Source organism: Bombyx mori, chromosome 12 (genome assembly GCF_030269925.1).
Source record: "Bombyx mori chromosome 12, ASM3026992v2".
NCBI lineage: Eukaryota > Metazoa > Arthropoda > Insecta > Lepidoptera > Bombycidae > Bombyx > Bombyx mori.
In genome coordinates, this window is record NC_085118.1 from 17,434,145 (window position 1) to 17,450,980 (window position 16,836).

Below are 16,836 nucleotides of genomic sequence, written 5' to 3' on the forward strand. Positions count from 1 at the left end.
TATTTATGCCCCTACAACAATAAAATTTCTATTGTTTCAACTGTGGTGTTAATTACATAAAACACGACATTACGGCGAAATAAAGAAAGGACTCTATAATGGACTCCCTCACCAGGCTTAAACGTGCAACAATGGTGACTTATTAACTGCTTAATATTTATGAAAGTGTACAAGTGTGGGAAATTGAAACATCGTCCCTGAACGTAGCTTCTCAGGCTCTTTCAATGAGATTTATGTAAATTGCTAACATTTAACTGAGGGGCCATTCAATTCGTCTCAGTCAGTACCTTAATAAAATTCAGAATCATAATATAAATTAAAATAAGACATGACTTAAAGATTTTAGTTACCAGGTCATAAAATCCCTTAAAAAAAGGTGCTAAATCTATGGTATGTTTTTTTAAGGAATTTTATGACCTGGTAGCTAAGACCTTTAGGTCAAGTATTATTTTAATTTATATTCTTAAATTTTTATGAAAAATGATAATATGGAGCGAAATGAAATGAAGTTGATTAATATGAAACATTGCATGATTTTAGCGTACTTTTTGGGGGATCCCGAGAAGTTACGTTCAGCGGCTTTGTTTCATTTTTCCCACTTTGTGCACTTTCACAGAGATACTAAACAATTAATAAACCACCATTATTACGCATTTAAACCTGAAAAAGCACTAAATAGACAAAAAAAAAAAGTGTGCAATTCACACGTGGTAGAAGTGAAACCTTCCAAAATTAAAATACAATTATCCTAAACGTCTTAAGTATATGTAAAATTTTGTCATTTGTAAATAATTGTAAGGTAGCGCCCTCTGTGAATTGATATTTTAATTTCACGTATAATCCTAAATTAAAATTCACTATAAGAGCTTTCATACACACGTTAGTATTAAAAAATCTCACAGATGGCGCTGTATTAAATAGTATGTATATTTCTGTCTCATTCTTTGCTGGCTTCATCCTACACATTTTTGTATTTGTGTCTCTTACCTGTCGTTTTTTCCGTTGCATCCGGTTTGAAATCACAACGATTCTAAAGAAGTTTTCACTTCAATAAAACAAATCACACAACTTCACTCCTCGCGTTCCCGCCAAAAAGTCCTATGGGATGGTACCTATCTAATATCTATCACCAGCCGTAGATATTACACCGGTCACTCACATGCGCACGAATAAGCAATAGTCTAGTCAACAAGTTCAAAAACGTGTTAAATAGACATAAAGCTCCTAAAAATATGTACGATGCGGAATGATGTCTACAAAAATGTTTTTTAAGGGCTTGTTAGCACATAAAAAATTGCGATTGTTATAAACAAAATAAGATTTAAAAAAAAAAGAATTTGGTTTTTCCTTAATAATTTCTAAAATAATGATATTTAAGGAATTTTGAATAAAGATCCTGAAAGAGGAGGAAATTTCCAATAAAAAAGTCCCAACTCCCGGAATTCTATCTCTATTATTTATAAAAAAAAATTAACGCTGAAAATAGCGCTCCGCGAGGTCGCTACGGCATAGGCGCGCCGTCTAAAAAGCCGGTATATCACCTAAAATATTTTTTTTATAGTATTAAATAACAATTTAAAAATTTGAATAAATTATGGTGTAATCTAAACACTTGAACGAAAAAAACCTAGGTGAAAAAAAAATTTTACATCGATTTTTCAAAAATTTACACCATTGTTAATTAACTAACTTTTTTCCAATCTCTGTTTTTATAAATTACGGTATAAAAGTTACAATAATTCATCTATAAATTTTTCCCTTCGTGGAGCTCTTATCATTTAAGTACTTAATAAAGATAAGCAAAAAAATTTTTTTAATCTTTATTATTTTGATAATTATAATTTTTTTTAATTAACAAAAAATTAAATTTCTAAAAAATGTTTAGAAAATTTGTTTTTTTCCGTAATATCTTAATATTGCTGTTTTTGCATCTATCATAGGTATTAACTAACATTTAAAAAAAAAATTTACGCTATTTGTTAAGAAATTGTTTATAAACAAATAAACTATTTTGGGACTTTTTAAAAAAAAAATGTTACCGTCTTATTGTATAGGTGAAAAAAAAATTTAAAAAAAAAAAAATTCTTAAATAAATGTTTTAATTGTTTAAAATCGTTTTTTTCATATTTCAATTGTTTAAGAAATAATTTTTTTCTTAAAAATCATCATTGACTCTTTTCAGCGGATTAACAAAGAAATAAATTTTTTTATAAATAATTTCATTGTTTATTAACTTAACAATTTGTTATAAAAAATTAATATTAATCATTATATTTTTTTTCGAAAACTACAAAAAATTACAAAAACAACCATACATAACAAAATATAGAGAAAAAAAGTGTGTGTGTCCGCTCCGACGCACGACTGGAGTTTACTGGATATAAAAAATTAAACGAAACAATACGAGAAATAGTTCTATATTACGACAACACGATACACTACAGATTATTAACAAATTAACGAGACACAAAACAAACGACTAACAAATATATGAAAATACAATAATGAGAGAAACGCGCGATCAGTACGAGGCTTTGTGGCGGACTGCCGGCGCAGCAGCCCGGCGTCACCTGCGATAACGCATTTCGTGTGACATGCGCAATCAGGCGCATAACGCATTTCGTGTGACATGCTAGTACGATTTTGGTCCCCATAATTTTCATACCCCGGGCCTATATATGTAAATCGATTCTAAAGGAGTAAACTCCAAAAAAAATTGTATTTTTTACAGCATTTTTAGATATTATATGATAATGAAATTACAGCCGTTACATAATTTGTCAAGCTTGTTACAACTTTTAAACTATAAGAGATACGGTAAAGGACACTCAGGTCATTTTTATAAAGGATTTATTAATATTAATTTTTTATAACAAATTGTTAAGTTAATAAACAATGAAATTATTTATAAAAAAATGTATTTCTTTGTTAATCCGCTGAAAAGAGTCAATGATGATTTTTAAGAAAAAAATAATTTCTTAAACAATTGAAATATGAAAAAAACGATTTTAAGCAATTAAAACATTTATTTAAGAATTTTTTTTGGAGTTTACTCCTTTAGAATCGATTTACATATATAGGCCCGGGGTATGAAAATTATGGGGACCAAAATCGTACTAGCATGTCACACGAAATGCGTTATGCGCCTGATTGGCTCCTGATTGCGTGATGCGTGCGCGCGCCAATCAGGAGCCAACGCGCGGCCGCGTTATCGCAGGTGACGCCGGGCTGCTGCGCCGGCAGTCCGCCACAAAGCCTCGTACTGATCGCGCGTTTCTCTCATTATTGTATTTTCATATATTTGTTAGTCGTTTGTTTTGTGTCTCGTTAATTTGTTAATAATCTGTAGTGTATCGTGTTGTCGTAATATAGAACTATTTCTCGTATTGTTTCGTTTAATTTTTTATATCCAGTAAACTCCAGTCGTGCGTCGGAGCGGACACACACACTTTTTTTTTAAATCTTTATTTCACCTATACAATAAGACGGTAAATTTTTTTTTTTTAAAAAGTCCCAAAATAGTGTATTTGTTTATAAACAATTTCTTAACAAATAGCGTAAAAATTTTTTTTTAAATGTTAGTTAATACCTATGGTAGATGCAAAAACAGCAATATTAAGATATTACGGAAAAAAACTATTTTTCATAACATTTTTTAGAAATTTATTTTTTTGTTAATTAAAAAAAATTATAATTATCAAAATAATAAAGATTAAAAAATCTTTTTGGCATTACTTTATTAAGTACTTAAATGATAAGAGCTCCACGAAGGGAAAAATTTATAGATGAATTATTGAAACTTTTATACCGTAATTTATAAAATCAGAGATTGGAAAAAAGTTAGTTAATTAACAATGGTGTAAATTTTTGAAAAATCGATGTAAAATTTTTTTTTCACCTAGGTTTTTTTCGTTCAAGTGTTTAGATTACACCATAATTTATTCAAATTTTTAAATTGTTATTTAATACTATAAAAAAAATATTTTAGGTGATATACCGGCTTTTTAGACGGCGCGCCTATGCCCGTAGCGACCTCGCGGAGCGCTATTTTCAGCGTTAATTTTTTTTTATAAATAATAGAGATAGAATTCCGGGAGTTGGGACTTTTTTATTGGAAATTTCCTCCTCTTTCAGGATGTTTTTTCAAAGTTCCTTAAATATCATTATTTTAGAAATTATTAAGGAAAAACCAAATTCCTTTTTTTAAAAATCTTATTTTGTTTATAACAATCGCAATTTTTTATGTGCTAATAAGCCCTTAAAAAACATTTTTGTAGACATCATTCCGCATCCAATGAGCTATCGTACATATTTTTAGGAGCTTTATGTCTATTTAACACGTTTTTGAACTTGTTGACTAGACTACAAATCCGCAAGTGTAGGACGACATTTGCGAATGATTATGCAAAGTTTTCGCTGCATTCGTGGTTTTCCAAGCTGTGTCGGTTTTTTAACAGACATCAAAGCGCGCGAACCTCGAACCTTCGCGTAGTCTCCCACACATTCGCTTGCCCAGTCCCAGTTGCGCCGACGATTGCGAAGGTAACGGACGTATCGCCATTTTTATAGTTCGTGACGTCTACTGTGTAGCGTATCTTCATCAAAAGAAATCCCATAAAAAGAGCATGGCTGTTAATGATGTCTGGGAAAGAATTCAAAACTCTTTCTTTTCAACGTTCTATTGACGAATTAAAAAGGAGGAGAAATTCGTGAGACTTCGTAAACAAGTGTAGGAGGAAGCGCAAACGGGTTCGCAAATTGAGTATGCGAACCCGTTTGCACAGCCGCTAGGTTTGCGAATGAATGTTTCACGGCCCTTCACATGCGCGCAAACATTCGTACAATGTACGATAATTTGCGCGCATGTCAGTGGCCGGCATTACGCTTGCTGCCATAATGCACCATTACTTATTTAAAAAAATCTCGTAATGCACTTAAATAATATTTATGATGCTTGCCATAGATTATACACTTAATATTTGATGCTTGCATTGCATTGCAGCTCTCAAGTATAATAAGTGTATAATCTATGATTGCAGCACTTGTTAATTGGCACTTACTTGTATAGGATGGCGGCTAAAAAAAATGGTTTTGTTGATATCGGTGATGGTGATTCACTAAAGACTACTAAAAAATCATACGAGCAAGACGAAAAATTAATTAATGGTAAAATAAAAGATCGCAAAAATGGTTACATGAAGTCCACGCAGTCTAATGGATCAACGGTAAGGAGGTTTTGCATTTATTTTCTAACCTAAATTGAATTGATGATTAAAAAATTAGAACAGTATGTATTTAACGGCACCGCCTTGTAGTTGGATAGGTTGCAAAGGTACCGCTGGCAGAATTTTTTTAATTCTTCATTTAGCTTTCTGGGACAGGCCTGCTTCTATGCTGCCTGATTTGACCTTCTGCAAATTGGAAGGTGCAATAATGGGCTTAATGTCGCATTTATTATATTTATAAATAATCATGACAATACGAAGTCATATATTTCCGGACAATTGAGGCGTCAGGTCAGATATCCTTGTTTGGAACTGTCTAGATTAAAAATATATAAGTGTTGATTGATTGTGTTAGTAATAAGTGTAACCCTTTTTATTAAGTTGTTTAATTATTATTTAAATAATACTCTAGAGGTTGAGGGTTTTAGGGAAAAGAAGTAAACACAATGATATCATTTTGAAAAAAGTCAATTTAAGTTTTTCTGATGTTAACATACTATGATTTGTCCATAAAAAAACAAGGATCATTAATAAAAAAAATTGATACATGTGTATTGTGACTAAAAAATTTATTAGTTTTGCATTTATTTCTCATATATTATGTATGGATTAATCCATACTAATACTATAAATGCAAAAGTAATTCTATTACGCTTTCACGCCAAAACTACTGAACGATTTCAATGAAATTTGTTACACAGCCTGAATATATCTTACTTTTTAATGCAAAAAATGGGTTGTAAAGGGTTGAAAGGGGGTGTAGGCATACGACAAAGGAAAGATTTCCACAGAGCAGATGATGTTAGTCAGCAGACTGATTGTCTGAATGTTGTTGTTCGGAACTAAGAAAGAAGTGTTGGCTGCTCGTGTTAAACTCTAAAGGGATGTATTAGTCAACAGTGATGTAGGAAGCCAAGGTCATAGACCTGTATCATATTTAATAGCCGGGCAGACTATTGAAATACAAGATTTACCTACTATCTACACAACTTGATATGAAGTAGTCACTTCTATCTGTAAGTTACTGCTATTTTGTTGTAGGTAGTGGTATACTCAAACTTTTTTTAAAGAAAGCCTTATTCAAATTAATATTGGAAGAATTTTGTATCCCTACCCAATATATCTCAACAAATATTGTCTTATTGTGGCAGTGGATGTGTTTAATAACTGAAGATATTATTATGGAAAAGTTTAATCTATAAAAAATTGACCTCACTTGACATCATTTATTCACAATAAGGATTAGAGGAAACTTAGCTAAGGTGATTGTTAAATAATAAAATACTAAAAGTTGAAAAATAGTTTTCAATATACTGACTCGGTGGGTCAGTAATAAGCGCCCCTCTGTTGCTCTGAGGGTCGTGGGTTCGATTCTCATATCAAACAAACATTTGTGTGACGAAAAAGTTTGTTTGGTCTTTGCCGGCACATCAATTTCTGCACCAAACGAGTGTTGAGTGAAGCCGAGATAGAAGAGAGTGCAAAGGGTTAATAGAGTAGAATATGTAGACAATTGGGTAACAATTACATTGTAAAACACTATCATTGAAAACAGAAGAACAGTGTTTGATTGTAATTTGATACCTGCTTATTGATGATGTAATTATGCCTTGTGCTGTTTAAAAGTCATTATCGCACCTATTTAGCGTTGCGTTGTGTTCCACAAGCTACTGCAACAATCCAATACTAATTAAATACTGTAGGAAAGAGTCAGCTGATGCAGACGATGAACGGCCTGTTTTAGATAGTACCGCACTAGTTCACCTTCCATGTGATTGCGTTCTATGCCCTATACCAAACGAGGCTTGAGAAGAGTCCTTATAGGCGGCAGCCGTTAGAATTTAAATGAGTAAGTATAGTTAATTTAATCAAACTGGGAAGGACATGGTCTGGTGGCTTCTTCCTATTTATTTCAAGTTATGTCTCTTCACTAATATATTATTATGTGTATACCTAGTGCTCTATCATATTCAATAATACTCGCATACAAAAAAAAATTGAATACAACAAACAGCCACCTCCTTAACTACATGTAACTACAGTGAAGCCAAACTTTTACTGTTTATTGACGAATGCACGATTTGAACTGTAACACTAAGTGCCATAACATACTAGCGGATTGCGAGCCTTCTCAAAGCGGAGTTCGCCACGAACGAATAACAGCGCGGACGCCATTTTGTACCAGCTCTCGTACAGACGCCAGCCCGTCCGCCCGCCTCACTTCACTCCGTTAACGATGTTATTTGAATTTACTGTCAATTTTCAAATATTAAACATTATAAAATTGTAACCGACACAAATTACAAATTATAAAACTACATGACGACATTAACTAAATCTTCAATCTTGCTAAAATATGTTTTCAGCCGAAGATGACACAAGTGGAGGGAGGCGGCCTGCCAAAGATAGACTGGTCCAAGTACGACACGTTCCCGGGCTCGTTCGAGAAGTGTTCCCTACTGACCGCCGTCCTCACGCACGTTGGACTTTACGTTCTCATGTTCCTGGGCTTCGTCAACCAGCTCATATTCAAGCCTAAGGCCGCCACCGAGAAGAACAGAGAGGTTCGTTGATTGTCTAATGTCTCTAATACTATCTCACTAACAAAAACTTTTCCAATAAAATTAGGCATCCATGTAGGCTTTTAAGATTATAACCATCGCTTCAGAAGCTGTTTGATAACTTCCTTGAGACTGTCAACTTCTATCAAGGCAACGGCGGCCCTCTTGTTAATATTTTTATTGTCTCATACAAAAGGCTATCGATAATTACAGCCTATCAACGGGGACATTGTTCAGAAACGAGCGTTTTAATTTCTTTGCCAGACAGAGAGCGAAGTGCCACAGGTGCATTGCAGCACTCGGGATAGCGCTCAATCTCTATGAGCAATTCACAAATCACAGAATTCTTTAGTAAATGTCGTATATTTTTTTCAATATCAGCACGTATAATATTTGACGGAGCGACTATAACCTGGCTGTTTTCAAGAGACTAACGTCACCATCGTCATCACTAAGGCCGGGCGGCCGCTCGTGCTTGGCGAAGTAGAAAAACAAACTTGTGCACCTGTTACAGTTCGCACTAGACGACTACACTAAAACCAAGGCTCGTAAACTGCCTTGAAATGTCGATAAAATATTTTTTTGTGAATAAGCAAAGGTCAAACAAAATTAGGTAAAAATAATGGGAATTAAAGATTAACTTGTCATTGAAAATTGATCTTCTATGTACAGCTGGCCTATTCCCCGAAATAGATTCCAATCAAAGAAAATTAAAAAAGCTCAATGCTCATTGTAAATTTCAGATTAATTAGTACAGTATCATCGTAGAATTTAGGGAAGCTTAAAAAGTCGTCGGTAGGATTCGAAGGCTTGGCTGGAAGGGCACTCGACAAATCCCAGACCCTGTTGTTTCACGGGGCCAGGAGAGCACCGCCTCGGGGTGCCCACTCTGTGATCGGAGGCAACGGTAGTTAGAGTTGGGTCTGTCCTGTGGGGCCGCCGTATCACTGAGGATGGTATCGTTGGTCGTCGACGATTGCCTCGAGAACCTAACGGTCAGGTATCGTCGGGGTGCCGTCACGAGTCTAGTTGTACTGTCAAGTCGCCCATACTCATAAAATCAGCACTGTTCGATGCATACACTTTAAACAGCATTCGCCTTTTTTCTTTTCTTTTATTTATCTACCTGTAATAATCTCTAAATCAGTGTAAAACTTAATAAATTATTATATTATTATTGTAATTATAAATATAAAAATGATCATGGAAATCTTAAAAAAATATGATACTAGAACTTGATACAGCGACTCGTATCAAGTTCTCACTGGATAGACATTACTACTACACTACTCCATAGACATCACGTGAACGCCGCCAGTCACCTTGAGGTCAAAACTCAATTATATTGTACAACAGATGTCTCAATCTTCAGACCCGTGCATTTAATTCAATAAGACTAGTATATTTATCAATCGATGAAGCCAAGGTCGTAACCTGATTCCAATCTGTTCCGCTAACTACTAGATAAATAATTAAAGGTCGAGGAGTACTGGCAGTGTTCCTGATTGCTCGGTTGCGACTGCCTCGATGGTACGCCATCTTGTTCTATCTCCTAGCTTGAGTTCAGATAAAGTAGTTGTCGTAAAGCTCGATTGAATGAGCAGTGTGTGTGTGGTGTAAAAGATCACGGCTCAAGTGGGTAGTGAAGGGCGCGGAGTGTAGAGCGCAATGGTGGCTTCCAGGGGTACGCTCCGCTGTACGATCCGTTCGAGCAGTTCTTCTCTCGGTACGTGTACCGGCGCGTGCGGCACTGCTTCAACCGACCGATATGCTCGGCGCCTGGAGCCGAAGTCGTCCTCAAGGAGTGGGAAAGCACCGATCACAATTGGACTTTCAAGTATGTATTGTGTCATAAAAGAAAGAGTGTATCTAATTTTACAGCACGTTGAGGTCATTGATTTTGGCAAAAAACGTTTCTAAATGATTTATGTCGTTCATGGAAAACATAAAAAAAAAAAATCCCCAAAGTTGTAATTTAGGTACCCGGCGATGTGGCCCCCGACCGGGAACGTCCTCTTTAAGTGTACGCGCGCGCGTGTGTGTTGGGCCGTTGGCTGAACTCATTCTGTGGCATAAAGTAAATACTATGGAGATTGATTTGAACAATTCGCTCAATTATGATGTTAATTAAATATGGTTTCCTTGGTTCAACAAATTGACTAGGTTTTTTTTAATACAATTCGGTTTGAGATAAAAGCCAATTATTATTACCCAATCCCAAACGAGTGAGGTTCTCGCTGAGCTCTGAATAACGATATTCACGTTGCGATGTACTTGGAGGCGGCGGGTCCCGTAGCATCAAGCAGAGCATTCGATTGTCTGTCCATCTGCGCCAATACTTGACCTTGTAATTGTACCTTAATGGGTTTTTTATTGTAGAGTGCACAGAGAGCGTAGAAACTTAGCTTCTTAAATATTAGGTCTTTACCTACGAAATTACGGTTAGTGATTTTGGTTTTTTTTTTAATTCTATTTTATTTCTGTCTATCAAAATATGCATTCATGATATCGATGCATCTCTGCCAGCGCAGTCGTAAATTTTCAATGTTCTTCGTGAAGAAGTCAGGGGTGCGGGAGCCAACAAATTCTTCAAAGGTATTGTGCACTGTCTCTCGGGTACCTACCTATTGAATTTTTTCCCAGCCAAGAAGTTGTCCAAACTTTGGAAATAGTAGAAGTCTGTCGGTGCAACGTCTAGTAAGTACGTTGGATGACGCAGAACTATCATTTGGTAAGCAGCTGTGATGAATTATACCGGATGCACTAGATCACCAAACAATGACCATGACTTTAAGGCGTAAGTTCTCGTTTGAGACATTGCCTAGATGCTGTAACTAGGATTACAATGACCAAAAAGTGTCTACTTTTCAAGCGGCTCAAAACCCCTTCGTTTCTGTATCTGTTAATCAACGCACGGCACACCTTGCCGCGTGCGTCGTGCTGGCGATCGTTCAGTTCGTGCGACTCACACTTATCGAGTTTTGTTATCTCGCCAACTTGACGCAAATGGACCGATATTGATTTGATGCTAACGTTGAAAACTGCAGCTAACTCAGCGGTAGATTGAGTATCGTCAGTTTCTTAATAGACTAGTTTTTAGTTGACCACAAATTTCATTTAAAAAAATTCCATGTCGGAAACGTTCAAACTAAACGAGTCGTGCGTCGTGCGTCATAATGTCTTGAGTCATTTGTGCGGTATTGCTGTAGCGACGGAACTCGTAATCCATAATTACGGGTATTCTTATCGTGTCCATATTGATGATAAAGATACAAATGTAGATAAAACAAAACACTAATCATTATCAAATCACTGAATTTAAAAATAGAATTCCAAATTTTAAATAAACGTTATTTGAATTAAGAATTTATTGCCAACCATACATAAATAGATGATGATCTTCGAAGAGGGGTCGGCAGGTGGTGGATGGGGAGAGCCGGAGACCGGGCTCAATGGTGTGGATCCAGCAGTGAACGACTGGGGGCTGATAATGATTATGATTATGATGATGATGATGATACATAAATTACGTTTAAAATGGCAACTATTGCAAAACGCAACTTCATAGGTAAAGACCTAATATTAGGCTTCTCCTTTGTCTATTATAATATTTTTACTTTATTGACTGAGATGGAAGGTAGAAACAAGTAATGAGCAGTTAGGGCGTGATAGCATAGGATTGTTGACCGCGGGAACTTACTCTGTCCCGATTCTGACTCCGAGTGGAGGTCAGACGGCGGGTGAGACAATACTAGGTACAAGGTACAGATAACAGATTTGGATTTTAGTTCTGGGTCAGTATATCGTAAAGGTGTTTTTATTGTTAATGTTAAATTACGTCCATTTGTCGCTGACCTGTTTTAGAATGAAACTCATTTTTAAAAGATGAAGTTGAAAAAAGATTTTATTAAAATAAACATACGACCTGCTTACAGCTAGCGTAAACAATGAGAAAGCGTATAATAGCGATATGAAAGCGATGATATCGTGTGCCGCCTTAACCTGAGCCTGTCGGTCAGGTTCACGGGCGTGGAGCGGCGCTGCGTCAACCTGGGCTCGTACAACTACCTGGGGTTCGCGGGCGGGGAGGGCGCGGAGGGGGGCTGCGCGCGCGCCGTGGCCGACGCCGTGCGCCGCTACGGCATGGCGCAGGGCTCCTCGCGCGCCGAGCTCGGCACCACGCCGCTGCACCTCGAACTGGAACGGGCCGTGGCTGACTTCTTGGGGGTCGAGGTACGGTAGCGCGGTCCCACTTACCGGAACCCATAAGCCTCAACCGACTAGAGCGACGGGGGAGTGGCGCCGCTGAGCGCGTAATTGATCTACCCGCGTCTCCGTCCGCAGGACGCCATCGTGTTCGGAATGGGGTTCGCCACCAACACGCTGAGCATACCGGGGCTGATCGGGCCGGGCACGCTGGTGCTGAGCGACGAGAACAACCACGCGTCGCTCATCCTGGGCCTGCGCCTGTCCCGCGCCACCGTGCGCGTGTTCCGACACAACGACGTGCGCCACGCCGAGGAGCTGGCCCGCGCCGCGCTGGCCGAGCGCCGCTGGGCCAACGTGCTGCTGGTGAGGGACGCTGCACTGGGCCACAATACGCGTTAGTGGATCGGATGATGTTAGACAGTCAGATGTTATGGACGCCCGCAGGTGGTGGAGGGCGTTTACAGCATGGAGGGCTCTGTGGCGGCACTGGAGGGCCTGGTGGCGTTGAAGCAGGCGCTGGGGCTGCACCTGTACGTGGACGAGGCGCACTCCGTGGGCGCTCTGGGGTCCACGGGCCGCGGCGCGCTGCAGCGGTGCCGCGTGCTCGCCGCGCACGTCGACGTGCTCATGGGCACCTTCACAAAGAGCTTCGGCGCGGCCGGGGGGTACATCGCAGGTCCGAGCCTGCACACATAAACACAACACTAAGACAACACTGTGGCAACACTGACAGCACAGCACAAATAATTTGTCAGTCTAAGGTGTCCGTTAACAAAGCTGCAGCAAAGGACAATGCCCATTTTCTATGGGCGTTTGGGCCCCTAAAAAAAGTTGTCCAATGATGATGGTTTTAACTTAATTTGATAGACAAATAAATATCGTTTCATATTCAGAAAACGATTTTTATATTCTCACCCAGGTTTAAGAGAAATTGTTTTTTTCTGCAGCTAAAATTAAGTTGTTAATTGTTTTCTTCGAAATCAATAATTGCTCTCATCATTATTTACAGTATTAAATAAGTTAATTGTGGTTAATGTTGTTAGAAATAAGCCCTTACGTACATTTTATTATTATTTTATCTTCATAATAATAATAAAATGAAATGAAATCCGGAAGCCGGCAAAGAGCGTAGCCTATACAGCCTAGTCTGTCGTAGTTTTTTTTTTTATGTCAATAAAAAGTCGGTGTATCTCTTTTTATTGCTTTTTGGGAGTTTTGATGTCAACTCGATGAATAGCAATCTTGAAAAAAAAAAAAAACAGTCACTGCTATGTTAGCCACAGTTTTATTCCAATGCCTCAATAATTGTGAACAACGATTATTGACGTTTAGTACACAAAACAACACCCAATGTGTATATTATACATCACAATAAACTATTAAAAAAAACATTAAAATAAAACTTCAAGTGACGCTTCACTCGGGTAGCTGCCAAAACTCTCTGATCATATATAATAAGAATAGAGTAATGGTAGGCCATTGAGATTTTTACTAATGAAATCATTAATATCTAAAAATATTAAATAATTCATAGTTTTAAGTAATAATTATTATAACAATAGATAAATATTGAATTGTAAATTGAACAACAATAAATTAAAAAGTCTGTGAATTATAACCATTACCTATATTTTTTTATTTGTTATTCAAGTCACAGACAACTCTTTCGTTTGGCAGCTTATAGGTTTACTATAAGGCTGTATGGGCTAAGCCCTTTGCCTATTGGCGAATTTAAAAACTGGCATTCAGTTTTGGGATGTTATTAAATAAGTAATTTATTTTTTTGTAAAACAATACCAGGGTGAAAGAAGTGTTGATATATAAACTAAACAACGTGAAAAAATAAGGCATAGTTTTTCAAGTACAAATAGTTTTGACATGAAGTTGGCCCACTTTTGTCCTTTGTTTGAAATGAAATACCACTTGACCATTTGAGCACTCGACGTGTGGTCCCGCAGGCCCGCGGCGGCTGGTGCAGTGGCTGCGCGCGCACGGGCACGCGCACGGCTACGCGCACAGCATGTCGTGCGGCGTGGCGGCGCAGGTGCTGGCGGCCGTGCGCGCGCTGGACGCGGCGCCGGGCCGGGCGCGGGTGCGGGCGCTGGCGCAGAACACGGCCTACTTCCGCCGCAGGTCCCACTCCACACTCCAACTCAATTCTAGTAAAACGAACACAATCGCCATAGTTGTGTTGATGGAAGTACCCGCGACGCGCTCGGGTTCGGGATAAATAAAATTCACCGAAACACAAATTAGAACTCAATTTAATTATTACAACACTTGAAGTACACTTCACAATTCGAAATTTTCTTCTTGACTTCGCCTCGAGTGACTGACTGACTTCATGTTACAACGTTTTTATAATCAACACGACACGTGTACTACTATTGTCAGGAACGTTCCCGAGAGTACTAGTCGTTTCGATATGCTAATTATTGACGGCGGGCGCTGCTCGCACCGGCACAGCGCGCCGCACCTGCTCATTTCGTTACTCGTTTTACCCCCGAATGACATCACACGCAATTCAACTAGGATTAACCGCGTTCTATAAAAATGCCCGTTTTTATGTCAATTGCTGATAAAGTCTTAAATTACAAAAGATCAACTATGAGATTGAGATGGGCCGGTCGGCTGTGCCCGCAGGCTGCGCGAGCTGGGCGTGGTGACGTTCGGGCACGACGACTCGCCGGTGGTGCCCATGCTGGTGTACACGTTCAGCAAGATGGCGGCCACGGTGGAGCGCCTCACGCGCGCCGGCGTCGCCACCGTCGGCGTCGGCTTCCCCGCCACGCCGCTCAACATGGCGCGCATACGGTACGATACCAGCTCGGGACCTTTCCTGAACTATTCTAAGGAACTATCTTACAAATTGAACTTTTTTATTTTATTACCCGGACATAGCGCTCTGGAAACACCGAGAAAAGGAACTATTTCCAAAATGGGATGAAATGTGTGTCTGTCTGTTTCCAGTTTCTGCCTGTCGGCGTCCCACACCCGGGAGCAGCTGGACCGGTGCCTGCTGGCCGTGGAGCAGGTGGCGGACGAGCTGGGCCTGCGCTACTCGCGCCGCCGCCCCCTCGCGGAGCCCCGACCCTCGTAAACCTTCACGCTGCACAGATACAAATAAAAGTTGCATGAAATGCATACTTTAACTGTTATGAAATTCGCGAATCGATCATAGAAAATACTTACTCGAGTTAATTACATACTTGTTTAATTAAAAGTTTCGTGGTGGGTTGGATGTTCTGATGTTCCGCAAAAGGGCGCCGCGTCCCCGCACTGGCCCCGCACTCTGTGTGCACACCATCACTAAAGATGTAATGAAGTACCCATATACTGATGTGATCACTGAAGTGCACCTTTAAAAGCGGAACAATAAGCATTATTATTGCATTTAATTATTTTTATGAAGATAACATTAAGTATCAGTAGTGAGCAGCGGCACGAGTCCGCGAGACGGCGGGCGGGCACTGAAGAGAACTTCTAAAATTAAATTGTGTTCAAAGTGCACAAGGACTATATTGGAATGCACTGAATGTAATGGAATGAGCTGCAGCCTCAATTGATTTATGAAAAACTAGTTCATCTTATTATATGATATTATATAAGCTGATGTAGATCAATAAACAATCGAAGACGCTTCACACTGCGTCACCCGCCCACAGACCTGCGCGGTCTGTGCGTGCAAACCGGGCTCACCGACAGTATTGGGGGCCGCCCCCGCCGCCGGCAAACCGGACTGGGACCACCTGTTTCTTCACAAATTGATCAGTCCATGTTCACATCGGGTCCGGTGGACCGGCGCACGAGTCTTCATGAGCGTGTTCGTGTGACTATTTTTATACTCAATAAATTATATTTTGTCACGCTGCATCGTTATTTTTCTTAATATAAGAATAGTGAGTCGTCGATTCAATGCACACAATTCGTGACACAAAATTAACAGAATGAAGTTGCCCACTAAATCGCTCATTACAATACGACCGACGTAACTTGGCGAGTCTGAATATAGCCGCAGGTGAACTTTCCGAACCCTTTTTTTTGTCCTACCTATGCTGATAGCCTTGAGAGGCTATTTCAACTTCACACTAACGTTTGTATGTGAGCTCACGGGGCTCAACCGGAGAGTTGCTAACACTGACCCTAGCAAGAGCAGTGCTTCGCAGAATCTACCACCGGATGGAAACGCGACCCACTGAGAAGATCCGGCGAGAAACTCATTGGGCTGTGTCTGTGGGTTAGTTCGCATGACGTCGAGCCCTTCGTCGCAAGCGACGGGTTCGACGAGGACGGTGACCGGCCGAACCGTACCGAGAATTACCGAATTTATACGATTTCAAGAAAAGGGATGTCCAATATGCGTGTTTGAGGATGTTGTTCAATTGATTTTTTTTCAAATTGATTAAAGTTTAAATAAAAAAAAAAGAAATTTAATAAAACTTCTTACGCGCGTACATAAGTACACGGACCGTTTTTTGTTATATGGTGAGCGAAATCACGACCCAGCTGACGTCAAGTGGTTACGGGAGTCCATGGACAATCAAACATCAATGTCGACACGAGGTTGAAGTAGTATGTCTGCAGCGCGGCAAACTGAACAGAAGGGCGGTACCCACACGCAGGGCACACCCGCTGACCGACACCCATCACACACTATGACAAACCGATTTAGATTCAATCTGTACATGACGAATGACCGATGCCCTGACTATTTCGAAAAGGCACGATGTCAGGCATGCTGATGTCACTACCTTCATTCATAACGGTGGTGGCTCATGCGTAGTGAAGTAGTAGGAACACAAACATGTGTACCTGTAGCCGTTTATTTCCCTTTATAATAT

General features: G+C 39.2%; 1 protein-coding gene across 2 annotated transcripts; it reads left to right on the plus strand.

Moving 5' to 3' along the window:
- The first annotated feature begins 4,854 nt into the window (after positions 1 to 4,854).
- On the plus strand, positions 4,855 to 15,866 carry LOC101739306 (serine palmitoyltransferase 2). Of its 2 annotated transcripts, XM_038014715.2 has the most exons (10): positions 5,083 to 5,225; positions 6,970 to 7,074; positions 7,592 to 7,789; positions 9,469 to 9,623; positions 11,806 to 12,019; positions 12,131 to 12,358; positions 12,440 to 12,671; positions 13,954 to 14,128; positions 14,639 to 14,809; positions 14,966 to 15,866. In XM_038014715.2, exons 3-10 carry the CDS (start codon positions 7,598 to 7,600, stop codon positions 15,093 to 15,095), a joined length of 1,497 nt encoding a protein of 498 aa, XP_037870643.1. In that variant the 5' UTR covers positions 5,083 to 5,225; positions 6,970 to 7,074; positions 7,592 to 7,597; the 3' UTR covers positions 15,096 to 15,866. The 2 variants fall into 2 exon arrangements, with proteins under 2 accessions (XP_037870642.1, XP_037870643.1); XM_038014714.2 differs by lacking the exon at positions 6,970 to 7,074 and having other exon boundaries at positions 4,855 to 5,225.
- The last annotated feature ends 970 nt before the right edge of the window (positions 15,867 to 16,836 follow it).